General features: G+C 59.9%; 1 protein-coding gene across 3 annotated transcripts in view; it reads right to left on the bottom strand.

The window, feature by feature from the left end:
- Nucleotides 1-1123: 1123 nt before the first annotated feature.
- The window catches only part of FBLN2 (fibulin 2), a 62193-nt gene continuing 36903 nt past the window's right edge, over nucleotides 1124-26413 (bottom strand). The window contains exons 5-17 of one of the 3 annotated variants that reach the window (XM_046672505.1): nucleotides 25678-25887; nucleotides 24966-25079; nucleotides 24272-24373; nucleotides 22131-22271; nucleotides 17842-17976; nucleotides 15414-15551; nucleotides 13552-13695; nucleotides 13301-13429; nucleotides 12771-12896; nucleotides 10238-10354; nucleotides 9611-9739; nucleotides 4596-4719; nucleotides 1124-2049 (exon numbers count right to left, since the gene is read on the bottom strand). In XM_046672505.1, coding sequence (XP_046528461.1) covers nucleotides 1692-2049; nucleotides 4596-4719; nucleotides 9611-9739; nucleotides 10238-10354; nucleotides 12771-12896; nucleotides 13301-13429; nucleotides 13552-13695; nucleotides 15414-15551; nucleotides 17842-17976; nucleotides 22131-22271; nucleotides 24272-24373; nucleotides 24966-25079; nucleotides 25678-25887 — 1967 coding nt within the window. In that variant the 3' untranslated portion in view covers nucleotides 1124-1691. Of the gene's footprint in view, nucleotides 2050-4591; nucleotides 4720-9610; nucleotides 9740-10237; nucleotides 10355-12770; nucleotides 12897-13300; nucleotides 13430-13551; nucleotides 13696-15413; nucleotides 15552-17841; nucleotides 17977-22130; nucleotides 22272-24271; nucleotides 24374-24965; nucleotides 25080-25677; nucleotides 25888-26413 lie in introns of those variants that run through there. The other 2 variants (XM_046672511.1, XM_046672519.1) reach the window with 2 other exon arrangements.

The raw sequence follows: 26413 nt of genomic DNA, 5'->3' as shown, positions 1-26413 counted from the left end.
ATCCTGAGACAGAGAAGCAGGCGTTCTGACCCCTCCTGGTCTCTGCCCTGCGCATCACTCCCCTTAGATGAGATTAATTTGTCTTCTTTCATTGTAATAAAACTGTCATCGCAAGGGTAGCACTTTCCTGAGTCGTTCAGGTGAATTAACAAACCTGAGGGTGATCGTGGGGATCCCCAAATTTGCAGCCCACTGGCGGGAAGTGACGGGAGTCCTGGGGAGCCCCAGCTCGTGTCTGGAGTCTGAAGTGAGGGCGGTCTTGCAGGGACTGTTCCCTCAAACCGTAGCTTGCCAGACTCTTTGCCAGCACGGCATTCTAGAATCACTGAAACTTGGAAACTCTAAGGTCAGAAGGAAGATTGTTGTTTCCTAAGAGCAGCTGGGTGAGCCGGTGTCGGGCCAGACGCTCCGCAGGCGTGGCTCACCCTTCGGCATGGCGGCCTTCGAGGAAGGGCTGCAGGTACCCCATCCACTGCCAGGCCGATGAAACCCGGGGAGTGACGACACCTGCCCGAGGTCCCACGGGGAGGAAGCCGTGAGCGGGGGTAGCAGCCAGGACTGCGAAGGAGCAGGCCAGCTGCTGCCAGCCAGGTGCTGCCCCCCTCCCTCACTGGTGTCCCCAACCCGCCTCTTGGGGGGAAGTCGGTTCCCTGCCCAGTAAGTGATTATGCCCAACAGAGCTGCTAGCTCCGGTTTTCCTAAAAACCAGAGAAACCTAAGGAACAGAGACAGCTGGGCCAGTGAGAAGGAAGTCCTCGCGTCTGCCACACCCCTGGGGACGGAGCCAGGGAGCAGGGAGGGGAGAAAAGGCCCCAACAGGCTGTTCGGTGGGCCCCCCACAGCAGGCTTCTGGCCACAGGTTTCGAGGGTGGCTCATACCTGCTGTTAAAAGGTTTTAAATCCTCACATCTTAAAACTGGGAGATTTTGCATCAAAACGTAGTTTGGGAACATGCCTCGAAGAATGACAACATCTGGCCATCAGGCCCGGGCCCTCGAAGACACACGCTGCCACTCTGCCTCAGTCCCCAAGAGGCCCTCTTCTCTCCATTTTTGATCACCATGCAGGGAACCGGTGACAGCCAGACCCCACCGTCAGACTCAAACACTTCACAAAAGGGGGCTTTTCTTTTTTCACTTTTTTACTTATAACCCTTTTGTACTATTTGAGTATTTTTGCAATGTATGTGTACTACTTTCATAATTAAACAAAAAAAACCCTATAAAATGATTTTTTCAAAAAGTAAAGAACTAATCACAGTGGAACATGAAAATGACTATCAACTTTGGGGTCAGGTCATCCAGTTGAGTCCAAAAGCCCCAACGTGGTCGCTGTCTTTCCAGTCTTCGGTCACGGTCCATCCAGCCTTTGGTCCTCCGACGCCACCACAGGGCACCCGCGGTGACCTTGAATTGCCCTCAAAGCTTCCCCACACCTCCCACTGCCAACCTCCCTCCCGCGGGGCGGGGCGTAGGAGAGGCCCGGGAACCGAGTCAGCAAAATTAAGTTAATTTACAGAGTTTTAGTAAAATCCGCCACAATTACCCGCGCCCCCCCCCAGCCCGCCCCACCCCGCCCCACCCCACGCTGCAGTGAGCGGCCAGGGAAAGAAGTGTGGGTGGGCGGGGCCAGGACCGGCGGGAGGACCCCGGAGCCGCAGCCCCCCGCAAGGCTCTCGCACAGGCAGGTCCTCACACGGCGAAGGTGGTGAAGAAGACGTGCATCTTGGCCAGGAAGGTGGTGACGGAGCCCTGCCGCCAGAGCTTCATCTCGACGTCCAGGGCGAAGTCCCGGGGCTCGCGCACCGCCCGCTGCAGGTAGACGACGCCCGTGTAGGCGTTGAGCCGCCGCGTGCCGAAGTAGCCCTCCTCGTTGCCCTTGGTGATGGTCAGGGCGATGGTGTCCCCCGCGAAGGCGGGCACGGGGCTGATGCGGAAGATGTTGGCGGGCACCAGGAAGCCCGTCTGGAAGTTGAGCTGGTAGTAGGTGATGCGCGCCGGCGAGCTCTGGCACTCCACGAAGTCGTGGCACGTGGTGCGCTCGCACTTCCTGCAGGACGCACGGGGCGTGGTCAGCAGGGGGTCTGGCCTCCACCCCGGCTGTCCCACCGCTGACGTGCGCTCACCGCCCCGCCCCGCCCGCCCCCCCACCCGACGTGGCGCTGGCCTTGGCCAGCAGGCTCGAGGGCGGGCTGGCCCCGGCTTAACTGCCAGCTCTACCCTCAGGAGCCCCGGCAGCCTCTGCTGAGTCACCTTACGTCTCTGGGCCTCAGTTTCCTGTCTGTGAGCTGGGTTAACAGCCTTATGGTTGCACCGAGAGGGTGGGGCGAGTGTATAAGCAATGAGGCTTACAGGGCGTGGCAGGTTGTGGCAGGGCATTCACCCATGTGCTCCCCCCCCCCGACCCTTACCTTCCTCTTTATTTTTTTGTTGTACTTGCACACTGCTCATTTACATGGAGTCCCTGGCCACGGTGTTTTGATTGTTTTACTTTTCAGGTTCCCTTTCTTCCATTACTCAAACCTGCTTCCGAGCCCTTTCCTCTTCTGACTCGGGATGGCCTGCCCTGTCCCAGGTAGGAGCCTCTCCATGGAGCGGGCCCTCGGCACCTGGAGCTCTGAGTCACGCCTGCTCCCCAGGAAGCCTGGAGACTCGGCCACACTAGATGACGACGACGAGAGAACCCCCGCCAAACCCCACAGCGGGCCCAGGCCTCAATTTCTAAGCACAGCAACAATCTGGTCTCTTCTTGGCCCTCTGAGCCACTGTCATCGCCATCATTAAATCACTGTCTGAAAGCTCACTGCTTCCAAAATGAGCCGCTGCTCAGGCACCAGGCTCTGCAGCTCCGGAGGGCGGGCGGGCGGGCAGATGGCCCAGACGGCGCGCGGGCAGCACGCAGCCACGTGGGGGCCAGGGCGGCACCCGCAACACGGAGCACTGGCACAGCACGCATGCCATGCCAGGCACTGTGCCAAACACACGTCATATTTTTGCTCACACCCACCCTCGGAGGTGACGCCACTATCATCCCGTGTTGCCGACAGGGCAGGTGAGACCCAGAGAAGGGAGGTCACCTGCCCAGAGTCACCCAGACATACTCACCTAACACACGTGTTAGGTGTCCCAACACACGTGCATGTGGACAGGCCTCGGGCAGCGTGTGTAATAGTGAAAAATGGCAAACAGCCAGCAGGGCAGCCAGTGAATAAATGACGGGCACATCCATGCTGGGAAGTACGGTGCAGCCATTAAAACGAGGCAGGCTGTGCGCACGGACGTGAGAGAGAGCTACGTGGCACAGGAGCACATTTTGAATAACCTCGTGCTGTCCTGTGGACGGCAGGGAGGAGGGACCCAGCCCAGCGTCAGCAGCCCTGTGATTTGTCTTAGGGAGGGGCAAGAACTTTGCTTTGCACACTTTTACTATTTGAATGGTTTTTTCTTTGTTTAAACTTTTTGTTTCTCGTTTCAGATTTTTTTCTTCTTCTCCCCAAAGTCCCTCAGTATAGTTGTATATATGGAGAGAGAGTTGTATATATATATATAGTTGTAAATTCTAGTTGTAAGTTCATGTGGCTCTGCTATGTGGGACGCTGGTGAGCAGTGCCATGTCCGCGCCCAGGATCCAAACTGGGGAAACCCTGGGCTGCTAAAGCGGAGTACTCGAACTTAACCACCTGGCCACGGGCCAGCCCCAAGTTTGAATGTTTTTATAAGCATGTATCAGTTTTGCAATTTTAAAAATTTAAATCTGGAAAATATTTTACAAAGTAAAATAAAGTGGGAAACTGTATTATAGAAAAAACAACAGTACTTTGAGAAAATGTACGTTTAGTAAAGAAAGGACAGGAAATAGGGAAAATGCCAAGAGGCATCAATACGGAGTGTGGTCACCTGCCAGCCCCATGTCCTACCTCCTGGTGGTCACCCCTTGTGTGGTCACCCCTGCCTTGGGGAACCTCCCCAGGAGTGTGGGACTGTAGCCAGGGGCAGAAGTGATGGTATGTCACTTCCAAGATTAGGTTAGGAAGGACTGTCACTGGCTCTCTCAATGGCCCGAGCCGGGAGAAGCCACGTCACAAGCAGCCCCAGGGAGAGGCCCACGCGGCGAGGAGCTGAGGCCTCCCACCCAGAGCCACGTGGGGGCCCAGGATCCTGCAGCCCCAGCAAAGCCTTCAGACGATGCGGGCTGTGAGACCCTGGGCCAGGATCACCGGCTGAGCTGCTCCTGGGGTCCTGTCCCCCCGAGACTGTGCGAGATGGTAACTGTGTGCCAAGGTAAGGAGCTAGGTGTTGGGATGGTGTGTTGCACAGCAATAAATAACTAATGCGTTGTGTGTGCATGTGTGTGTATGTATGTGTGAGAGAGAGAGAGAGAGTTTCTGGGAGGCTTCTTCCCTCCCTCCTCTCTCCTCCAAACGCTCTGCAAGGCGCTCGGGTGCACCATTTGTGGTCAGTTTGACCACACACCTGGCAGTGGACCTGTGAAGAGCAGGAGGCAGGGAAGGCAGGGGCCGCCGGTCCCTGGGCCTCTCCTCTGGGCAGCCCGGGATGGGGGCAGGGTCCCGGCCTGAGGCCAGGCGGGGCACTCACGTTTCAGAGACTCGGACGTAGTTGGGGGGACACTCGAAGCGCAGGCAGCGGAAGCCGCCCGGGATGTTGTGGCAGGTCTCAGCCTCGGAGCAGTTGTGGGTGCCCAGTGCACACTCGTCCAGGTCTGTGGGGAGGGGAAGAGATGAAGGGGGGCTCCCCCCAGCTGGCGACCCTGCTCTGAACCACCCCAGCCGCCCTGGAGGCCTGGGTCTTGGTGCAGCTGGTCCCGACGGTGAGAAGAGTTCACGTGCCACCGGGCACCATGCACCCCATCTCACCCGCTCCGCCCAGCAGCCGGGCGTTGCTCTCAAATGCACATCATCTTATGTCATGTCCTCTGAGGGCTTCCCACCCCGCCTCCCAGAATGAAAACCCAAGTCCTTCCATGGCCACCACACCCCACAGCACAGGGCATCCTTGCCCGTCTCTGAGTCCCTCTCCTTCCACTTGGGCTGCAGTCTTGCTGGACCCCCTTGGGCTGCCCCTGACCCTTATCCCACATCAGGGCCTTTGCACATGCTGCTCCCACTGCTGGAACACCTTCCCACATCTTTTCACGGGTGGTTCCTTCTTATCTCTCAGGTCTCAGCTCAGGGTGACCCCCTGCAGGACACCCTCCCTGACCACCTCACAGTGGTCCCCTCACTGCTCACCCACCACCCCATCCCACTGTATTTCCCTCGTCCTGCTTGTCCTGCTGGGAAACACACCTAAGTGACTTTGTCTGCTCTGTTCCCACCCTCTCCCTCCTCAACGTGAGCTCTGGGAGGGCGGGGGCATGTGTCTTTCCCATCCCGAGGTGTCCCCTGCACACAGCAGAGTGCCTGGCCCAGAGCGGGCACTCCACACGTACTGCTGGATGGAAGTGTGAGACCCATCACCGCCACAGACAGACTCCAAGATGCACAGCTGTGAATGCCCCCTGTAAACTGCATGGACGTGCTCATGCTTCCTGTGCACACTCAGAAACAGGCACCTGGGCCAGCACACACATATGCTCAAGCACACAAGCACAGACATGCACACACAGGAGGTCTGGATAAACAGCTCTCACGAAAGCTCAGAGTAGCATGGGGTGGCGAGTGTGTGACCCACAGGCAACCTGTCAGATGAGAGAGCAAATCTGTGGCTTCCACAGACCCCTCCTGCGAGGACGGGCCTCTCGGCTCAGAGGGCAGCCCCTGGGCGGGGGCGGCAGGGCGTCTATCCCGAGCTGGAATGCCTCAGGTTCTGTTCTCCACTCCTCCACTCTGAGCCAGTCAGCGACTTCTCGCTCCATCCTCAAGCCAGCCCTGTCGAGGAAGGGTCACCAGAGAGGGGCACAGCCTTCCTCAAGGTCACAGAGTCAGCAGGGCAGCTGGGGCTGGAGGCTAAGTGTGCCTGATGGCAAAATCTAGGGTCCACTCACGATGCGAAGCTGACTGCTAACAAAAGCAACCACAAGACGAGAGTAATAGTAACAGCCACCTGCATCCCGGGGTCCCCACCTGACGTCCATTCGATGCTCAGGCACTCTGTACTCATTACCTCGTTTATCCTCACATCCCCGCGAGGCAGGAATGGGTGTCACCTCCAACCCACAGACGTGCCCAGGGTCGCACCACGGCAGCAGGACAGAGCAGGGCTCAAGCCCCGGCCTGCTCCAGACTCCGGGCTGCTGGCCACCACACTGCTCAGCAGCACAGCAGCTCACATTCCTCCACCTCTCCCAGCCTCACTCTCCTCCTATGCAAGATGGGTCATGATCCCAATCTCCCAGGGTGGAGCAAAGGCGAGTGGGAGAAGACAAGGCAGGAGGCCAGAGCCCATGGGGCCAGGATGGGCGCGGTCCTCATCCTGCTGATGGGTCATTAATTGAATCCACACAGAGGGAGGGAGGGCCTCCTGCTCCTTGCCCTGTGCCCCGGGGCCGCCCACTCTGGTGAGCAGGAAGTCCTGGCCCTGGAGCCTGGGCGGGGCTGGGGAGGACCACGGTGGGGGCTGCAGCTTGCCGTGTGCCCCCGGCAGCCCTGAGGGAGATGCCCAGAAGCGGTGGGAAGGAGGGCCAAGGGTCAGCAGCTGCGGCCTGGCCCCACCAAGCTCACAGGAAGCTCTTGCAAGACTTCCCTTCAACCCTGGGGTCCCCGCCCCTCAGTGCTGCCAGGCCCCTGATGTCCACGGGGCCCTCGACCCTGCAGCCTCTCCTGGAGAGCTCAGGCGAAGGGAGAGCCAAACAAGGCCATCCACCCAGGGGGTGTCATCGCAACCTAGCCTGAGACAGCAAGGCGCCAGGCACAACTCAAACATGCAGAAACAGAGGACAGCGCAGACACTGCAGAAGCAGAGAGACGCTGCAGAACACAGGCCCCGGAAAGAGGCCCCAAGGGCTTCTGAAAGAACTGAGAAGATGCTCATAAGTCAGTAAGGAGGACTGATTGCTAAAAGCTAGCTCTTCCTGAGTGGGTGCTGCGAGGGCTTTACACACATTAAAAAAAAAAGAGAACTCAGAATTATTTCCCGCATAAACTTAGCCAATATCATACAGTGTATGTATGTGTGTACCTGTGTGTGCGTGCATGTATGTACCTGAATGTGAGTACACACGTATGTGTCCATGTATGTGTGTGCAAGTACCGGCACAAGGAGAGACCAGAAGGAAACAGGTCCAGAGGCAGCAGCTGCCTCTCAGCTCAGCCGTGTGTGCGAACGTCCACCCAGCACCCATCCTGTGCCGGGCACGCGCCACATGCTGGGGAACGGTCACAGCTCTCCGTGAAGCCTATGTCCCAGGAAACGTGGCCCAGTGTGAATTCCTTCATATTCTTCTGTCCCTTTTTCTGCTATTAAAGAGGGCAGGATGCTAACGTGAGACACTAATGGGCGCATTTTGTTCTTTTGTGGCCATCGCCCATTGGAGCCGGGAGGCCCAAGTCAGAACAGGACAGGGAGCGCCAAGGGGGCAACCTCCTAGCTCTGAAGGGCAGTGGCCGCAGACGCAGGTACCACAGGTGGCTCAGGAAGTGGACATGAGCAGCAGAACCAGCATCGCACTCGGCCCTTGTCCACCCCGTGAGAGCAGAGGCTCCTCCAGCAGGAGGACCCGGAGAGAAAGCAAGGCCTCTCCTGTGCCGTGGGGCCTCTCCTCGCCCGACCCCTGGGGCGGGGGGGGTGCTGGTGATGGAGCAGGGACCCGAGAGAGGGGCTGGGCCTCACCAGTTCTTGTGCACCTTGGGGAGGTGGGCTGCAGGGTGGGCTCTGAGGGGGCACAAGGGCAGCCACCCCGGAAGAGGATGCAGAGAGCAGGAGGTGGGGGTGGGCGGGTGTTGAGTGGTCCTGGGGCTGGAGAACCCTGGATGTCAGATGTGCCGGCAGCCAGTGCAGAGCAGGCGTTTGCCTGCGCCCAGGTAGCCCTCTCTGGTGGCACACAGGCACACGAGGACATCTGAGCACTCTGCAGACCCCGGTGCCAGCGTGGGCCGGAGGGAGGGGTCAGGGACAGACGTCCTGAACGTAAACAGGTTTTCAACCTAGAGCCCCTTCAAGAGCAAAAAGCCCCTGCAGCGTGTGGCTGAGCCTCCTCAGCTCTCCGAGCCGCACCCGGGAGGAACAGGGCCTCGGCCAGAGCAGGATGCAGTCTAGGAATGTGAAGCCGTGTTTCCCGCACAGCTCAGTTTATGGTGGGTAAAACCCTTACCGTTTACAGAGTCCATCCTGATTGTGTTTAAACTAAACATTAGCAGAGGGCTTTGCAGCCATGGAGACCCGGGGCGGCCTCTGTGGCCCGGCAGGCCGCCAAGTCAATGATTTACCAGGTCCCACTCAGGGCCTTCTAATTTATTATTTTTTCACATCAAGCTACAGGAAGGAATCCCCTTGCACTGGGGCTAAGTACACACACTCACGGGAACAGTCCTCACGGGCACAGCACACTCTGGTTGACTCCAGGTCCATGCCACCCTACCCGGCCAACCCTATTTTCTGGTCTACACTAGTGAAAAAGAAAACAAAAACAGCTGGCAGAGATCTCACATGATCCCAGGGTCCATTTACCAGCAGTGACCCCCAGGCCGTAGACACTGGTCTAACTCCATACCTTTCTGGGCACAGCTCTGACCCCTGGACCCCCAGGAACACGAGGACCGGCCTTGATGGACCAAAGCTGCACCCAGGGAACCGCCGGCTCCCAGCCCCACCACCTGGGGAAGACGCTGTCATGCCAGCCAAGAGGAGGGCAGGCGGGCTGGGCTCCAAGCCGCTGAGGGGTCAGTTCTCAGGGGGCCACTGGTGCACCTCCTGTGTCCTGCCCAGGGGATTCCAGCCCCTCCACCTCACCCTGGGGGCTCTCCAGGCCCAGAACTTAGTGGCCTCAGTAACTCCTGATGGAACTGAACTTAGGATCACGACTCTCCAGCTTAGAGGGAAGATGAGATGTCACAGAACCTGGTTGCCACCCAGGGAAGTAGTCCCCTCAATTGCAAATTTAACAGGGGATGGCAGGTCCCCAGTGATGGGGCGCCCCTGCCTCCTGTGCAGCCCTTCCCAGCCCCACACGGCTCTGACTGGGATCACGTCTTTCTGCATGCAGGGCTGGGATGAGCCTCTCTGTGACTCCTGTCCCTACTCCTGGGGGTCCCGCCTCACTCTCGACGTCCACCGACCTGCCTGGCCCCCTGTCCCTGGATAGCATCGCTGACACCCGGGGACAGAGACTGGGACCCCTGAGGCTGCTCCTCTCCAGGGTCCTTACTGGACAGTCTCCTGCCTTTCAGAACCACCCCACAGGATCCCTCTCCTGCTCCCAGGGCAGGGACCTGAGCTGGGTGCAAACCTGGAAAATTCTAAGCTGGGCTGAGCAGCGGAAAGACTGTCACCTTCCTCATCCCAGGCATAGACTTTAGTTAATGTGGCCACCAGTGGAACTAGCCGTTCTGTGCTTATGCACTTGGTATCTCTAAGCACACAGCAAGCTCTGTGAGGCATTCTGTGCTGATCGGAGCCTGCCTGAGGCCCTGGTGGGGCCGGGGCCCCTTGCTCACCCTTGCAGGACCTCCCGTTGGCCATCATGGTGTAGCCCCGCTCTGGGCATGCACACTGGTAGCTCCCTGGCACGTTGACACAGCGGAAGGTGCAGAGGATGCCGGCGCCCTGAATGCACTCGTCGATGTCTGCCGGAGAGAGGTTCAGCCCCTTGTGAACCCCTGGTACCCAGAGGGCCCAGCCACCGACTATCAGCCTGTCCTGGCCACAGCCATGGAGCCGGGGGGCCCATTTTACAGATGAGGACAACAGGGCTCAGAGAGGGGAAAGAGTTGCCCAAAGCCACAAGCAAAACAGGACTCCCATTCCAGTGCTCGCTCCCTGGGGCTGCTCCATAATTGCTACTATCAGCTATGGGCCTGTCAGGTACCAGCCATGGGCCTGGACAAGGTATTCCGTTTCATCCTTCACCCCCCACATTGTCACAGAGGAGGAGCCTAAGGCCAGACTTGGGAAGCATTTGTCCAAAGGCACGAAGTGAGGAAGTCACAGGGCCGCAGGTCGACTCCGACCTGACGCTAAAGCCTCTGGGTCCTGTGTGTCCCCAGCCCGGGAGGGGCTCTCTGGAAGCCTGGCGCACGGGGAAGGGGTGCCGCTCGGGAGGGCCCTGGGCAGGGGAGACGCACCTGTGCAGGTGTGCCCATCCTCGGCCAGCTGGTAGCCTTGGCGGCAGTAGCACTGGTAGGAGCCATAGATGTTTGCACACTCCTGGCTGCAGCGCTGGGCCTCACACTCATTCACGTCTGCGGGAAGACGGGCAGGGTCAGGGCTGAGGCCTCCCGGCCAGGGATGAGGACCAAGGTCCCAGCCCTCGAGAGCCTGATTTGCAGAGATCCAGCCTCCCCTTGGGGCCGCTGAGGAGTCGGAGGCCCAGAAAAGAGTGAGGAGCCCACCCGGGCAGGCAGCCGAGGAAGGGCCAGGTCTGGCTTGTTGGTGGGGGCCCGGCCTGCTGCTTGGAGGAGGCAGCCACAGGGTGGGCTCAGATGCCCTAGGGGGAGCCAGACGCTGCCCCCCGGGGCGTCCACAGCACCGGGCACAGACGGCTCTGCAAGGGGACCCCTAAGCACAAACAAGAACCTCCTCAGCGCTGAGCCTCACCTGCCTGCCCTGGTCCCCAGGGCTGGCACTGCATGGGGGGCCTGGGGGGCAGGAGCTGGCACGTGTGGAGTGTGGGCTGAACGATGGGTGAGTGAGTGAATGAATGAAGGGCCCACTCATGGCTTAGATGGAACATCCTCTAGACTCTGCCCCCTTGCCAGCTGGGTCTTGTCTTTCATTCATCCAACTGAGAACTGCTGAGCTCTCACAAGGTGCCAGGCCCACCCTGAACAGGGGACGGAGCCGTGAACAAGATGGACACAAACCTCCACTTCTGGAGGTGATGTTCACATGTGTGCTGGGGAAGAAGGTGGGAACTAGTTAAACGAGCAAGACAACTAGTATGTGAGAAAGCTGGACGTGCTGCAGAGAAAGAGCAGAGAACGGGGCAGGGAGCGAGGCAGAGAGCTGCTAGTTCTGCAGCCATGCAGGGTCTGGGGGAGCGCTGCAGGCAGAAGGCAGGGCAAGAGCGAGGGCCTGCCCGGGAGCGTGCCTCGTGCACTCAGGGAGCAACGAGCCCGCTGGTGCGCTCAGAGCAGAGGGAAAAGTGCCGGGGGAGTCAGGTCACACAGGGCCTTGTGGGCCACTGTCTGATCCGTGTCCAGATCCTCAGGACCTCACAGCACACAGGGTATTCTACAAAACGGCGCAGCGCATGGATCAACGAATGCACGTGTGAACAAATGAGTGCATGCGCAAATGAATGAATGCATGAATCAACGCATGCATGAGTGCACGAATAGCTTATCTCCTCTCCTGGGCTCTGAGCTCCTGGGGGCCAGGGGCCACGCTGGTTTCATCTCTGTCTCTAACATCCAGCCACAGGTGGAGAAGCAGCGAAGTGGCGTCTGGGAGGAAGTTAGGGGTGAAGGCACAAGGGCCAAGAAGGGAATGAATGGGTGACGACCACACGGTGACACCCGGAGGCAGAGGCTCCACCCCCACAGCTCCCTGCACGTGATCTGGCATGAAGGACGGGCTCGTAGGTGACACAACACAGAGGAAGGCGTGAATGAGAGTCAGAAGGTTTGCTTGGGAGCCTATCCAAGTGCCGTCTGAGGAAGCCAGGCCTGCTCACGCCGCCCTGCCCCTGGACTGGCCCTGTCCCAGGGGAAGGCTGGCTCCTGGGCCAAGGCAGGCGACGGGGGAGGGGCACAGAGGCTCCCCAGGGGTCTCGGCATTGCCCTTCCCAGGAGAAGGTGAGGAAAGCGCTCCAGGCTGGGAAGGGCAAGGGGCCAGGAGAGATGGTGCCCAGTGACAGCCTGGATGCCCCACATGCCAGTCCCTCGGCCCCTCGCCCTTCACTGGGCAGCTTCACGACCTCCCTTCACACCAGTGCTCCCAGACCTGGTCCAGCCACGCCATGGAAACACATGGGAACACTGTGCCAGCCCCTTCCTGCGGCTCCCCCTCAGCCAGGGTGATCCCACACACCGAGCACTTGGCCACAGATGCCAGCCATGGGCCAGATCTAGCCGGCCACACACCTGGTTTAACTCACCATGTGTTTTTTAAACATCAGCAACATGTAAAAATCTGCAGATTCTACATAAATGTCTAGATTTCTGGCACCTAGAAGACCGAGAAGATCAGCTCACCCTGACCGGTCCTACTGGGTGGCACCATCCGAGGGTGCTGTGTGGCTGCTGCCCCCTTTCAGCAGCCACCGGGCTCTCCAGTGGCTCCAGGCCCTGTCTCACATTCACTCACTGCTGCTCCCTGCCTGGACCCCAGGGACCGAAATTGTGAGCAGGATCAGAACCTACTGGGGGCAGAGGTAGGTTCCTGGCCACAAGGAGCCCCCGTCTGGGGCTGGAGACCACACAGACACCAGCCCCTCTGGTCTGAGATGCCAGGGCCCTGGGCCCTTGGGAGGGCTCCCGGCAGGAAATGAGAGGACCAGCCGAGGTCAGAGGTTTGCACAGATGGAGAGTGGACACGTGGTGTGAGGCAGGGATGCTGTAGGGGAAGGGGAGAGGGCGGGGCCAGGCGAGGCTCTGGGCCTACGGAGTGGCTGTACGGGTGGGGTCAGTGGCTAGGGTCAGGTCGGGGCGGCGGTACCTTCACAGCGCTTGCCGTCGGCAGCCAGCCGGAAGCCAGAGGCGCAGGAGCAGCGGTAGGAGCCGCGAGTGTTCTCGCACGTGTGCTGGCACAGGCGGCCCGGCGAGGTCCAGCACTCGTTCACGTCTGCGGGGCGGCAAGGAGGGCGGAGGGGACTGGAGGCCAACTTCTTCCACCCCCAGGTAGCAGAGGGGCTGGGTGGGGAGAGGGACCCAGACCCCAAAAGGAGAGACCAGGAGGGACCCGGACGGGGACAGGCAGCGACAGTGCAAGAGGGAAGCTGGAGGCAGAGACGGAGGGACAGACAGACACAGCGAGGCAGGGAGAGAGGGACAGAGGCTGAGAGAGCAGAGGAGGCAGGCACAGCGAGTCCCAGAAGGACAGCAGAGCAGGAAGGCAGGCAAGCCCAGAGAGGGCAGGTACGCTGTCAGCAAGGCAGGAGTGGCAGGGAGGAGGGGGCCGCAGGCGGTCCTGGGCAGGGGCACCCCTCAGGGAGCCGCAGGGGGTCCCGGCCAGCAGCCCCCACCTACCGATGCAGGCCCGGCCAAAGGCGTCCCGCTGGAAGCCAGCTTTGCAGTCGCAGCGGTAGGAGCCGGGGAGGTTGTGGCACACCTGGGCCTCGCCACACTGGTGGATGCCAGTCTCACACTCGTTCACGTCTGCGGGCAGAGGCGAGTGGGTACCCTGAGGCCGGGCTTGCCCTCTGCGTGGGCCTCCCTTGGGCCGGGGAACCAGGCGGGCAGGGCTGGCCGGCAGGCGGGTAGGGGGCGGCGGGCCTTACCCACACACTTGGTGCCGTCTGGGCTGGCGTGGTAGCCACGGGCGCAGAGCAGCGGGTTCCTCTGGCAGGTGTAGGAGCCCACCGTGTTGACGCAGCTGAAGCCGGGCTGACACGGCTCGGACAGCGACGTGCACTCGTTGATATCTGCAGAGACAGGTGTGGGTGATGGGGAGCCTGGCACTGCCCCTCCCCAGGCCCTGGCATTTGGGGCCAGGGCCACACCGAGAGGTGGCTGATCCTGGGCTCCGGACCAGCCCTGGACAGGCCTGTGGGGTCAGACTGTCCCGCTCCTGTGTCCCATGACCCCAGGGCCTTCACCCAGAACCCAGCACCTGCCAGGGTGCTTCCCACAGGCTTCTCACAGCTGCCTCTGAGGGAGCAGCCGGAGGCAGAGGCTCCCCGAGAACCCGAGGCTGACCTCAAGGACAACGACACGAGTCCCACCCTGCTCTGGCCTCTCTAACAGCTGCTCTCCTGCCTGGCATCCAGGGTCTCTGCCAAGCTCGTGTCTCCCTCACACACCCCGCCCGACCCCAGACTCCTCCCCACTCCACGGCGCCCAGGCACAGCCCCACTGCGGGGCCATTGTACACGCTGCCCCTGCTGTTTTCAGGGTTGGCCCCTCACTTCCCTGCCCCACTGTCACCTCCTCAAGGAGCCTCCTAACCACTCCAGGTGGAGGAGCCTCCTTCAAGTCTTTATCCCCTACTCGGTATATTACTTATCAAAGCCCCCTTAAACATCTGCCACTTTTACAAACGTGGTGGCCTACAGAACCACGCATGCAGCACTGCAGCCGCCCTGCAACGAGCAGCAGGCTCTCGGGAAACACTGCCCAGGACCTGTCTGCAGGCGAGGAGACTCCTGCCCCTCACCCTGCCCTGGCTGCATCTCAGGGCAGACCACAGGCCTCTTGTGCCCATGGCCCTGCGCTGTCCCAGGGGACTGCTGGGGTCACACAGTGAGAGCTGTGAACGGGTGGCCTCAGGGGCAGCTCCAGCTCCCAGACTGGCCAGAGGGACCCCCAAGGAGTGTTGAGAAACCCTTGGGATAAAGTGGAAGCCCCTCTCTGCCCCTCAGTGTCCTCCCTGTGAGATGGGAACGCCCAGCCCACAAACCATCCTTGTGAGGAAAGGGTGTGACAGAGCCGCGTCTGGCATGTCCCTTGTTTCTGCCCACACCCAGCAGCTGGCGTCTGCCTTACCACTCCCCAAGGGTGAGCGGCCTGGACCATGCCTGCTCAGCTGCCGGCAGTCCTGTGGGGCCTCTGGGCTGGACACGGCCAGCAGCCTCAGGGAATGAGGCCTCCAGGCCGCAGGCCAGCGGCTTCTTGGAAGGGGTTGAAGAGCCATGGGGAGAGCATGAGATCTCAGACCCACGTGAGGACAACGGGGCCAGATGTGTCAAACCGCAGGCCTCACCCACGAGCACAGCACGAAACCCAGCAGGTCTGATGAGCGTTCTTTGCAAACAGAAATTTCACGGAACACCACATGCAGTAGAGACTCATGTCCCAGCTGTGCGTATGCACGCGCACATGTGCACCAAATCAAGATAGAAAATACATTCCTTAATGTTGGCTGGGTTATAAGAATATGCTACGCATTCATCCAGCCTAGTCCCGCAGATGGGTAAACTGAGGCCTCGGGGGAAGTAACTCCGCCCAGGTCCACAGCTCAGGATAAGTAAGAGCTTCCTTTTAGCATGTGCCTCCTGGGGCCAGGCACTGACACGTCCATTCACAGTGGGGACACCGAGGCTGGGAGAGGGGACGGGCAGCAAGCCAGGCCTCCCTGATCTCTACAGCCCCCGAGCCCCCACGACCCCTCCCAGAGCCCCAGGGCCAGGCGGACCCCACTCACCCACACAGTTGCCCTCGGGGTCCTGCAGGAAGCCGTCCATGCAGCGGGGCCGCGCCTGACAGTAGAAGGAACCCTGCGTGTTCTGGCATGTGAAGCCCGCCTGGCAGTTGTGCGTGCCCTGCTCACACTCGTCCACATCTGCCACAAAGAGGCCGGGGGTCAGGGCCGGTGGGCTAGTGGGCGCCCCCCACACGTCCGCATGTGACCTTGACCCGTACCCCCGAGAGCTGGGGGAGCACCGTCGCAGCCGTGGCCCATGCCCAGTAGTGACAATGATATCATCACACTGACCGAGCTCTGTGGTACCAGGCACTGTCTCAAGAGCTCTGAGGGGGACTCACTCACTTCGTGCTCAGCCTGGAAGTGGGGGCTGTGACGAGCCCCACCTTATACAGGGGAATCGAGGCACAGAGAGCACCACAGTGAGGGCATGCTGGGCTGGACCAAAACCCAGAGGGCCTGTTCCCAGGTCTGTACTCTGAACCGCTGTGCCCGCTGCCAGGGCAGGAGAAACAGGGACGCACGCTCACATCCCCACGGTCATGTGTCCAGGCTTCTCGGGAGGCAGTGCTGGCAGCAGCAAGCTCAGAGTTTCCAAGGACGGAGCCACCAGACCCACAAGGACCCGCCGCCCTCACTCACTGTGTGGCCCTGAGCAGCTTGGTGAGGGCCCCTCACCTCTGCACAGCACTCTACAGTTTACAAGGCACCAGCCCTGCACTTTCGTTTGTGCTTCGTCACAGCAAGCACAGCAGGCCTTTGTTACAGATGAGGAAACCGATGCACGGAGCAGAAAGGCAAGCCAGAGAGTAAGCGGCACAGCCGAGACCCACACGCTTCACTGACTGCCAGACCAACGCCCATACGTCTGCCGGTCAGTCGTCCAGCCATCCATCCTGCTGGTTTCCAAGGCTTCCTCCACCTTCCCACAGCAGCCCAGGCTCTGCGAGGCTTTGTACTGGGTCCAGGCACCCAGACGTGAACCAGGCACAGCCTCCCTCCCAGGACCCCTGGGTGCCTCGAAGGGGGCCCCCACAGCCGCTCTGGTCTGGTCTAAGAAGGAAGCGGCTGCAACCAGAGACAAGAGGGGCAGGCGGTGCTGGGCATGTGCAGAGGGGTGGCACCCTCCCCAGGGGCCGGGGTTCTTGGAGGGGGCTGGCCCTGCATCTGTGTGTCCTGTGCACATGTGTGTGTACACACTCATGTCCTGAGGGGCCTGGCTCATCTCTCCTCCCAGCCCATCTAGCCCTGCCTCCGCGCCCAGCTCCGGGCCGACATGGAGTGTGTGAATCCACCTGTCTGAACTCCCGCCCAGCCTCAGGACCACTTCTCGTCGGCATTTTCCAGGGCTTGCAACAGTTGAGCACTTCTGTAGGTCTCACCTCTTTCATGACATTCTTCTGGACGTTTTTAGTTAAAAATAAAATGCTTCCTATCACATATGAAATAGACTCCAAACCCTTTTCCTCACCAGGCCTGTCAATCCTGTCCCCTCCTTCTACACTCCGGGCACGCCTGCACTCGAGACTTACTTTCCATTCTCTCAACATGCCAAGACCCCCTCCCCTCCCAAGGGCCTCGCACTTGATTTTCCCTCTGCCTGGAATACCCTTCCCAGAAGCCTCATCCCCTCCAGCATCACCTCTGTGAGGGACCTCTCTGGACCCCCACATAAAGTAACACCCAGTCGACGGCCACTCCTGCATCCCCATATGCCTTTGTGGCCCTGTCTCCTCATCAGGAGGTCAGAGACAAGGACATCACACCCCACCCGGTATCCCTGTCACCCAGAACCCTGCCTGGCACATAAAAGCAGCTCAAGAAGCATCTGTTGAAACCCTTCAGTGAAAATCCTCCCTCTTCTTAGGAGCCTAGAAGTTTCCAGTGAAAAGGGACAAAAGTGATGGTTCTGTGGAGCACCATCCCAAGTACAAACGAGAACCCGGGCATGGTAAGACGAGCAACTGACACCCAGACACCAGCAACGGGAGCGAAGCCAGGAACACACTCTCCCGCCACCAGCCTCAGTCACCCATCTCTACCCAAACCCCATCATGTGTGGGGTCTTCCCACAGGCAAGACACCCAGGTGCTTAGAACTGACAGAAGGGAGAAGGCTCTGGGCAGGCCAGGGGCGGGGCAGGAGGCGGGGCGCGATGGGGTGGGAGAGGAGGTGGGGCGGAGGGACGGGTCAGGAGGCGGGGCAGGAGAGGAGGCGGGGCGGGTTGAGAGAGGAGTCCGGGCGGGGTGGGAGAGGAGACAGGGACGGGTCAGGAGGTGGGGCAGGAGAGGAGGCGGGGCAGGGGCAGGGTTGGGGAGAGGGCGGGGCAGGGTGGGAGAGGAGGCGGAGGCGAGGGTGGGGGCGGGGTGGGAGAGGAGGCGGGTCAGGGTGAGGGCGGGCTGAGAGAGGGCGGGGCCAGGACCCTCACCTGCGCACTCGCCGTCCTTGAGGGCGTAGCCGGGCTCGCAGGTGAGAGCCTTGTAGCAGTGGAAGGAGCCCACAGTGTTCACGCAGTGCTCGCCGCGGCTGCACGTGTGCAGGTCCGTCACACACTCGTTGATGTCTGCGGGGACAGGGAGACCATCAAAGGCTGAGGGCTCCCGGGACGGCAGCTGCGCACAGCCCACCCTGCCCTCACAGTGCTCATCACCCAGAGAGCAGCGCGAGTTGATGGCCACCTGTCTATGCATCTAGTCATTCAACAAAGATTTACGGAGCACCTGCCATGTGCCAACAAGCATTGTTCTTGGCACCAGGGGTAGGCAGTGAATCAGAGAGAAACCCTTGCCATGGTGGGGACCCTCAGTGGGGGAGGCCAACAGATAAACAAACATAACAGGGTGGGTGGTCACTGGTGCTGCGGGAAACAGCGGGGTGAAGGAAGGAGGGGTGCAGAGGTGCCGCGGGTGTGCGCCAGGTGCAACAGGTTATGGAAGGGGCCTCAGAGAAGAGCACAGCTGACAAGCACTTGGAGAGGAAACACAACAAGCCCAGCAGACAGTTCACGCAGAGGGGACAGCAGGTACCAGGGCCCTGAGGAGGGAGCCTGCCAGGCAAGTTCAGGGCCCGCCAGGAGTGGGTGTGGCTGCAGGGAGAAAAGAGAAGAGTGTTAGGAGACACAGAGAGAGGTGGGAGCCATAGAGGGTTCCAGTGGAGGAGAGAAGCGGTCTGACTTCTGTAACAGGGTTCCCTGGCTGAGTGTGAACACTCCAGGGTGAGGGTGGAGATGATGGGGCCGCCATCCACAGAGGCGAGGAGAAGCAGTCAGGTTCTGGAAATATTGCGAAGGTGGAACCGACAGGATCCACGGATGGATGAGATGAAGGGGAATCAGAAAGAGGAGCCAAGAGGGCTGCAAAGCTTTCTGTCTGAGCAGCTGGCCTGGTGGGGGTGCTGGCAGCTGGGATGGGGACAGCCCGGAGGAGCAGGCTCGCAGGGGAAGGTGGGGAACCCGGTAGCCATAACGGGTCTGAGAGTCAAGCAGCAGCCAGAGAACACCTCTGAGTTCATGGAAGGGGCCTGAGTGGAGACACTAATTTAGGAGTGGTCAGCTGCTAAGGTGACCGGGGGGACAGGGACAGAGAGAAGAGGCCAAGGACTCACTCTGGGCCAAGGAGAGTGAGCAGGAGCCTTAGGGAGGGTGGAGGCAGAGGGAGACCGCCAACTCCAGAAGTGCCCCGGGCAGGTGAGCGGACACAGGACCCAGCCGGCCTCGCCAGGCAGGAGAGGCGCCAGCATCCGCTGATTGCTTCATCCACGGGCCGCATTACCCAGTGCAATTCTGCCCCAGCGGGCCAAGCGGGCTTGTCGGCCTCAGCCCCTGCCCTCAAGGAACGCGGGCCGCGGGGCTGGCAGAGCCGCGGGGGAGAAGAGCAGCAGTCTCTGGGCCCAGGCCACAGCACCACCCACACTGGGCCCTGGACTGTCAGAGTCGCTTCTCTGGGGCCATGACATCTGAGCTAAGTCTACAAGGATGACGGGGACCAGGTGGACAGGTGGGGTGCAGGGCTGTGGGGAAAGGGGGAAAGAGACCCTCCCAAGCTCACAGGTGAGCCGAATGGTGTTCGGGCCCACCCTCATCTGGGCAGGGATGGGGAGGAGGGAAGGGGAGAGGTTCGGGCTGGCAGCTTCCCAGGAAGGCTTGGCTGGGCAAGATGAAGACTTCTGACTGACAGGCTGGAGTGACAGAGGGAGACAAGCTCCCAGGACGCCAGAATCGCCCTGGCCCCGGAGCCCACTGTCTGGGAGGAACCACGGCAATAAATAACAGCCAACACTGAGTCTTGCTAGGGATTGGGTGCTTACAGAAACTGCCATTCCTTCATCCTGCAACGCTGTTTCACAGATGAGGAAACGGGTCTCCCAGAGGGGACAAGCTAGACCAAAGTCACGCAGCCACAGGGCAGCAGCAGAAGGAAACTCACAGCATGCAGCCCAGAGCTGTGCCCTTTCCCCACTGCTGCAGGGTGGCCTCCAGAGCCGGGGCTGCTCCCCGCCCATCTTCTCACAGCCCATCTCACCTGCAACACTTTTCCCAGGGGCCAAGATGGTCCTCAAAGGGCAGGGCACAAAAAGTAAACAACAAAGCACAGGGGAGTCCCCACAGAGGTCACACATCTGTTCGATGTCCTCTGGACTTGGCCCCACCCAATACTGTCCCACTTCAGCTTACACACCCCCAATGATGGGGCACTCACTACCTCTGCAGGCTGCCTCAGTATACACATTTGCTGAATCATAACAACAACATCAAGCATCAAGCACCAGCAAGGTCTTTATGTGGACTAACTCATTTAATCTCCACGGTGACCCTTTGAGGTGAGAGCTATTACTGTCTCATTTCACAGATGAAGAAACTGAGGCTCAGGGAGGTTAATGGACTTGTCTAAGGTCTTATAACTAGAAAGTGGCAGAGCCAGGATTTGAACCCAGGCAGTCTGGCTGCAGAGACCACGCTCTTCATCCGGGCACGGGTCTCCCATCTTGCAAGCTGGGGTTAAGCAACGAGCCTGGAGGCAACAAAGGAAGCGCAGAAGACACGAGTGGACGTGTGTGAGCGTGCCGCCAAGTGAGGCAACGAATTCAGAAGAGGGGCGGAAAGACGGAGAGGAGGCCCTGGGAAGCCTGTGTGGGATGAATGAGTCAGGGAGGCAAGGAAAGGATGAGAAATGGAGCTCATAAACTTCGCTGAGTGGAACGTCCCCTTGCTCTCTTAATCCCACAACGTGTTTTCCTATTGCCTGGCAATGCCTTTTAGCACGAGGTCTTCTCTCTAGGCCACCAGAGGAGGCCACACACTCGGGCATGGCAGGGCGTCCAGGGAGGGGTGCGCGCAGGCCCTCATGGGCCCCGCCTTCCCAGACACATACACAGACATGACCCAGACAGGAGGAGCTGCCTAGCCGCTAATAAGCAGTTCAGGAGGGCCATGTTGTGCCGAGGGCTAGAGGCCGGGGGCAAACATGTCTGCAGCGGCCACTCAGCTCAGCCCAGAACCTGGGCCCGTCTGCCCAGCAGTGGAGGGGGAGGAAGAGGACACGTCCAGGCCAAACATGGTCCCCAAGCACAAAGAAGACACATGGGGCTCTGGTCACATGCCGTGCCTGCACTCTGCACTGTTCCCACCTCCACACCTTTGTTCGAGCTGTTCCTTCCACCTGTATGCCCTTCCCAAGTTCCAAGTCCCAGCCATTCTTGGAGACAAGGCAAATGCCACCTTCTCCAGAAGGGCGTGCAGATGCCACCAGTTGGAATGAGCTCTCCTTTTGCCCGTGTCTCTGCTACAGCATTTCGGAGTCTGTCCCATGTCTCTGCCGCCTTAGGTCTATCTTGGTTCAGAAACAGGATGTTTCCTCTGTGATAACACCAGACCCCAGCCATGCGGAGAGCATCATGCCTGCCCTCCTTGCTGCCCACAAAGCACGCCTGCCCTGGAGCCCCAGCCCTGGTCTGCACGGGCACCAAGAGGCAGGAGGGATGAGCCGTCAGTGAGCACTGGCTCCATCCACGTGCAGGCCAGGAGCTGGGTACCAGCCCCTGCCCAGTCCTCTGGGCCCTGACGTTAGAGATGGAGAGAGGCTCAGAGAGGAGCGCTCCACTGCTCAGGGTCACACAGCAGATGAATGCCGAGCTGGTGCAAAAGCCAGGTCTGCTGGACGCCAGCTCCATTCATTCGCCTCTGGAGGGGACGCCGTGCATCTAAGGACCATGGAAGCAGCTGACATCACACGCCCACTGCGCCCCAGGGTCTGCGCCGCACCACACACGCCTCACATGACCTCCAAAGGAGGGTCGATGCCTCCTCTCTACAGACGAGAAGACTGAGACCTGGAGAAGGGACGTCACTGGTCCTAGGCCACAGAGCTCCGAGGGGTCCTGCTTCAAACCCAGGCCTCCCTGCCTGCAGACCCCATGCTCCCTGGCCTGCCGCCTGTATGTCTGACCTCCTCACTTCAGTGACCCAGCCAGGTCACCCATCACTTAAGGTTTCCTGACCCTCAGGCACATCCCTGGGAAAGTGGCCTCCCGACGGCATGGGTGGACAAGGGGGACAGGACACCAGGACACGGAGGGAACGACACGGAGACGAGGGGGCCGGCGGTGCTGAGCGCTCAGATGCAAAGGGCAGGCCCTTTAGCATGTGGCCTCAGTGTGGCGGCTTGGAGTGGAGCAGAGCAGAGAGCCGTGACGGTGGCGGCAGGCAGGGGCTCTGCTTACCCACGCACTTCCTGTGCATGTTGAGGATAAAGCCCTCGGCACAGAGCACTGTGTGGTTGACACAGTAGAAGGATCCCAGGGTGTTCACACAGAACTGTCGCCGGCTACAATCATGAGCACCCAGCAGGCACTCGTCTTGGTCTAGTGACAGCCGCGGGAGGAAAAACAGAAGGGCTGTTAGAGGGGCGTGGCCTGCCACAGAGCATCCAGTGACAGATGGGGAAACTGAGGCCCAGAGAGGCGAGGGGCCTGCCCAGGACCTCCAGCGCATCAGTGGTACCTCTGGGTTTTGGGCCCAAGTCTGAGTTTGTACATCAACAGATGTCTGACAGCTGAAGGTGAGGCTGGGAGGGTGGGCGGCCTGCCCGAGGTCACATGGCGGGCGGGACCAGGGGTTGCCTCCATGCGCCGTCTGGGACACGCGCCTCCACAGGCAGCCCGGGAACCACAAAGGCAGGGGTTGCAAACTCTAGTGTTTAAGGGGCCAGGCTGGCAACACGAATGGGAGGATGGGCCAAGGGGCTCCACAGGCTTTAGACTTGTAGACTCGTACAGGCTTGGACAGACCTTGGCACTGTCCAAGGGGTCTGGAGGTGTGGGCCCCTTGTGGGCAGATTTTACAAAGTTTCAAGAGAAACTTGAAATCTGGAAGCTAAAAACACTGTGGGAGCTTTTCAGGGTTGGTAACTCGTTTGATTATTTTAAATAAAGTGGAGCCTAGCAGGACCCCCTGCAGGGCAGGCTGCACCCTCAGCAAGTTAGTCTGCAACCTCCGGCCTGGACTGCAGGGCCTTTACCACTGGGGGCCCTGCAGAGGAGGAAGGGAGGCCTGGAGAGACATGGACACCGGCCTGCGGCCTGGCTGCGCCCAAAGGAGCCCCCACCCAGGAGAGAGGCATCCCCAGCGGCATGGCCCTGGGACGTGGGGAGCGAAGCCTGGGGCACCTGAGATCTGCCCCCACCATCTGCGAGAAAGGCCATGCTGTGTGCCCTGGGCAAGTCTCCTGCCCCCTCTGGGCACATGGGTGGTTTCGTCCACATCAGAACAGAGTCTCAGCCAAAGGCCTGGATGTGGGGTTTCAGCTTCTGGGAGAGATGTGGGTATTTTCTCAACAGACTTAACCCTGTTACCCCCAGACACCCACCAGGGTCACGTCTCCCGGACCTGAACCTGAACTGAAGTGTTCCCCAGACTGTCCACATGCTCCACGTCTGTCCCGCCTCAAGACACGAGCAGTTGCCATCTCAAGGCTGTTCTTGAGGTGCCATTCACTGTGGGAACCAGTCCAGCAGGTGTCGGATCCAAGGCACCCATTTTACAAGGGCAGTCTCGGCCCACTGAGGCCCCACTGAGACAAGACCTAGACCTGGCAGGGTGGCGGGTATGAAAGGGACATGCTTTGGACCCTCTTTAGACCCTTCATGAATGACAGAGTCAGCTAACTGTCACCAGAACCCACTGTCCCCTCCTTGGTTCCAGTAACAGAACTGAGCATGTGCAGTGCAGCTGGGGGCCCCCGCTCCCCAGCCTCGCTCTGCTCCCCACCGGAGGCAAGTGGGAGGGATGACCACCTCTCCAGGTCCTGCCTTACAACCATCGGCACACACTTCCCTCTTTCCTTTTTCCACCCATGGCCAGAACAGGGACAAGGGGTCACAAACCAACTTGGGCCCCCCAGACAGGGGCAACCTTCAAGGACAGGGCTAGTTGGAGTGTGGTCCAGGGACCCTATCAGACATACAAATTCTCAGGCCCCACCCAGAACTACTGGGTCAGGGTCTCAGGATTCTGTGGATTCTCAGGATCCGTGCTGTCACTAGCCTCCAGATGACTCTAGTGCATGCTGAGGTTTGAGAAGCACTGCTCTAGGGAGCCGCAGAGCAACAAGATGGAAGGGACCTGGGCCCCTCCACCTGTATGCCCAGCCTGGACTGCATGCAACCTGTGCACCGTGATGTGAGAGGAACAGCTGCCTAAGCTGCTCTATCTGAGGCTCCTCGTCAGAGCAGCCAAGCCTGCTCCCTCCCGAACGCAGCCAGTTTCACATCCCCACCCCCTCTGCCTCCCCGCCCCAACTCCGGGGTGCCCACCACAGGCCAACTCAGGTTTGCACAGCTATGAGGACGGCCCCTGTACTCACCTTCACAGGACACGCCATCTGCCATGATGGCATAGCCGGGAAAGCAGGAGCACATGGCTGTGTCCCCGATGACGCTGCACACCTGCTTGCAGGGCCCGTGGTCTGGGAGGAAACCGCACGAAGTCAGAGACCACCAGCTCATCACTGGCTCCAACACACAGGCGGAGGGGCCAGGAGCAAGGAACCCGATGCCCAGTCCTCTTTCAAGTTCACCTGTTAAACTGGCTCCCCCACTGCTGGTATGAGCACCATCACCACCACTCACACTGCAAACCCTCCCTCTTAACAGTGGGGGACAGAGGAGGAGGAAGAGAAGGGACACAGAGAGGAGGAACAGGAAAGAGGTAAGAACAACAAAGAGAACTTTCTACGTGGGGCTGACTGCAGTCTCCATGACAGTTTGGCAAGCAAGGCTTTTCTTATTTCACAGGAACTGAGACAAAAAGCAGCTAATCAGCTTGCTTGGGGTCACATACACTCACCCGAGGCTGCCCCCATTCTCACCTCCCCTCTCGCCCCAGGCTGATCCCTGCCCCGTGAATCTCCCCTCTCAGCTCCTCACCCGACCTCAGATAGGCGAGACCACCGCCCCACAGCAGACGCACCACTGGCGCAGGGGGCCACCGTGCAAGCGCCCAGTGCTGGCGAGCTCGCCGTCGGCTGGCCGTCCAGGCCCACCGACGGCCCCAGTTACCTTTGCAGGTGTTGGGTTGTGGCAGTGGCAGTGGGATGGTGTTGGGGGCCACTTGGGAGGATTCTGGCCTCAGTGCAGACTCCTCTGCAGCGTCTGGCTGTGCAGGGTCACCATCTGTCCCAGGCAGAGCACACAGGAGAGGGGTCACAGGCCCTCACAGCACAGAGCGCTCCTCGTGCCCTGGGCACCAGGCCAGGCACTTGATGGAGACTGCCTCATTCACTGCTCTCATTTCACAGGAGAGGAAACTGAGGCTCAGGGAGCAACATATCTCGGGCAAGATCAATCTCACAGAGATTTGGGGCAGAGGGGTTGGAGAGGAAGGAGGCTAGGAAGCACGGGAAAAAGGGGGAAAGCATTTCTAGACTGAAAATGAATCTATCGTTGGAACCTGGCAGGGGGAAAGCCCCCCTGACCAGGCTCTGAGGCAGCCTCCCGGGCGGCCTGTCGGGGCCTGACCCTGCAGGCCCAGCGCAGGGAACACAGCTTGGGTTGTGGGAGCCTCCGTGGCCCAGGTCATGGTACTGGGAGCGCCTTGCAAATGGAGCTCCAGGAAGGAGCCCAACCGCCTGGCCTCACAAGCCCATCGCTAGGAAGCTCTGGCTCCCATGTGTTCCAACGTGTGGGTGGAGAGAGGGGAAGTACCCCATGGTCTGCAGCCCAGGAACGCCACACTCCCCCAGCAAGATCAGCCCCGGCCCCAGGCCCTTACCTGGACGGCAGGTGCGGCCATCATCCTGCAGCGAGAAGCCAGGAAAGCAGGCACAGCGGTAGGAGCCCACGGTGTTGATGCAGAGGTGCTGACACAGCTCTCCTGGGAGGAGCAGGCACTCATCCTGGTCATCGCCAGGCAGGCTGTTGGGCAGCTCAGTCTCTGTGTCCAGCGACAGGGCCTCCCGGTTCGCTAACTCTGCCTCTGAAACTGGGGTAGGGTCAGAGCTCATGATGGGAGCCAGGTTGGCCCCCACAGGTGGCCGAGACCACAGGCCCCCAGGAAATCAGTGCAAGTTCTCATGAGAACCCTTTGTGTCCCCAGCTGAGACAGCAGATAGATGAAGGATAGATGGATGGATGGATGGACAGATGATGGATGGATGGATGGATATACAGATGGGCGGGTGGTAGATAGACAGGTGGATGATGGCTAGATGGGTGGGTGGGTGAGTGGTTGGGTGGATGAAGGAAGGATGGATAGGTGGGTGGGTGGTTGGGTGGGTGGATGAGTGGATGGATGAAGGATGGATGAATGGATGAAGGATGGATGAATTGACAGATGGATAAGTAGGTGGATAGATGGATGGATGGATGGTTGGATGGATGAATGAAGGATGAATGAATGGATGGATGAATGGACAGAGAGATGAATGCATGGATGGATGGGTAGGATAGATGGATGGGTGGGGTAGATGGATGAAGGATGGATGGATGGGAAGATGGGTAGATGAATG

This window comes from Equus quagga, chromosome 1 (genome assembly GCF_021613505.1).
Source record: "Equus quagga isolate Etosha38 chromosome 1, UCLA_HA_Equagga_1.0, whole genome shotgun sequence".
Taxonomy (NCBI): domain Eukaryota; kingdom Metazoa; phylum Chordata; class Mammalia; order Perissodactyla; family Equidae; genus Equus; species Equus quagga.
This window is presented reverse-complemented; position numbering and strand designations above follow the sequence as displayed.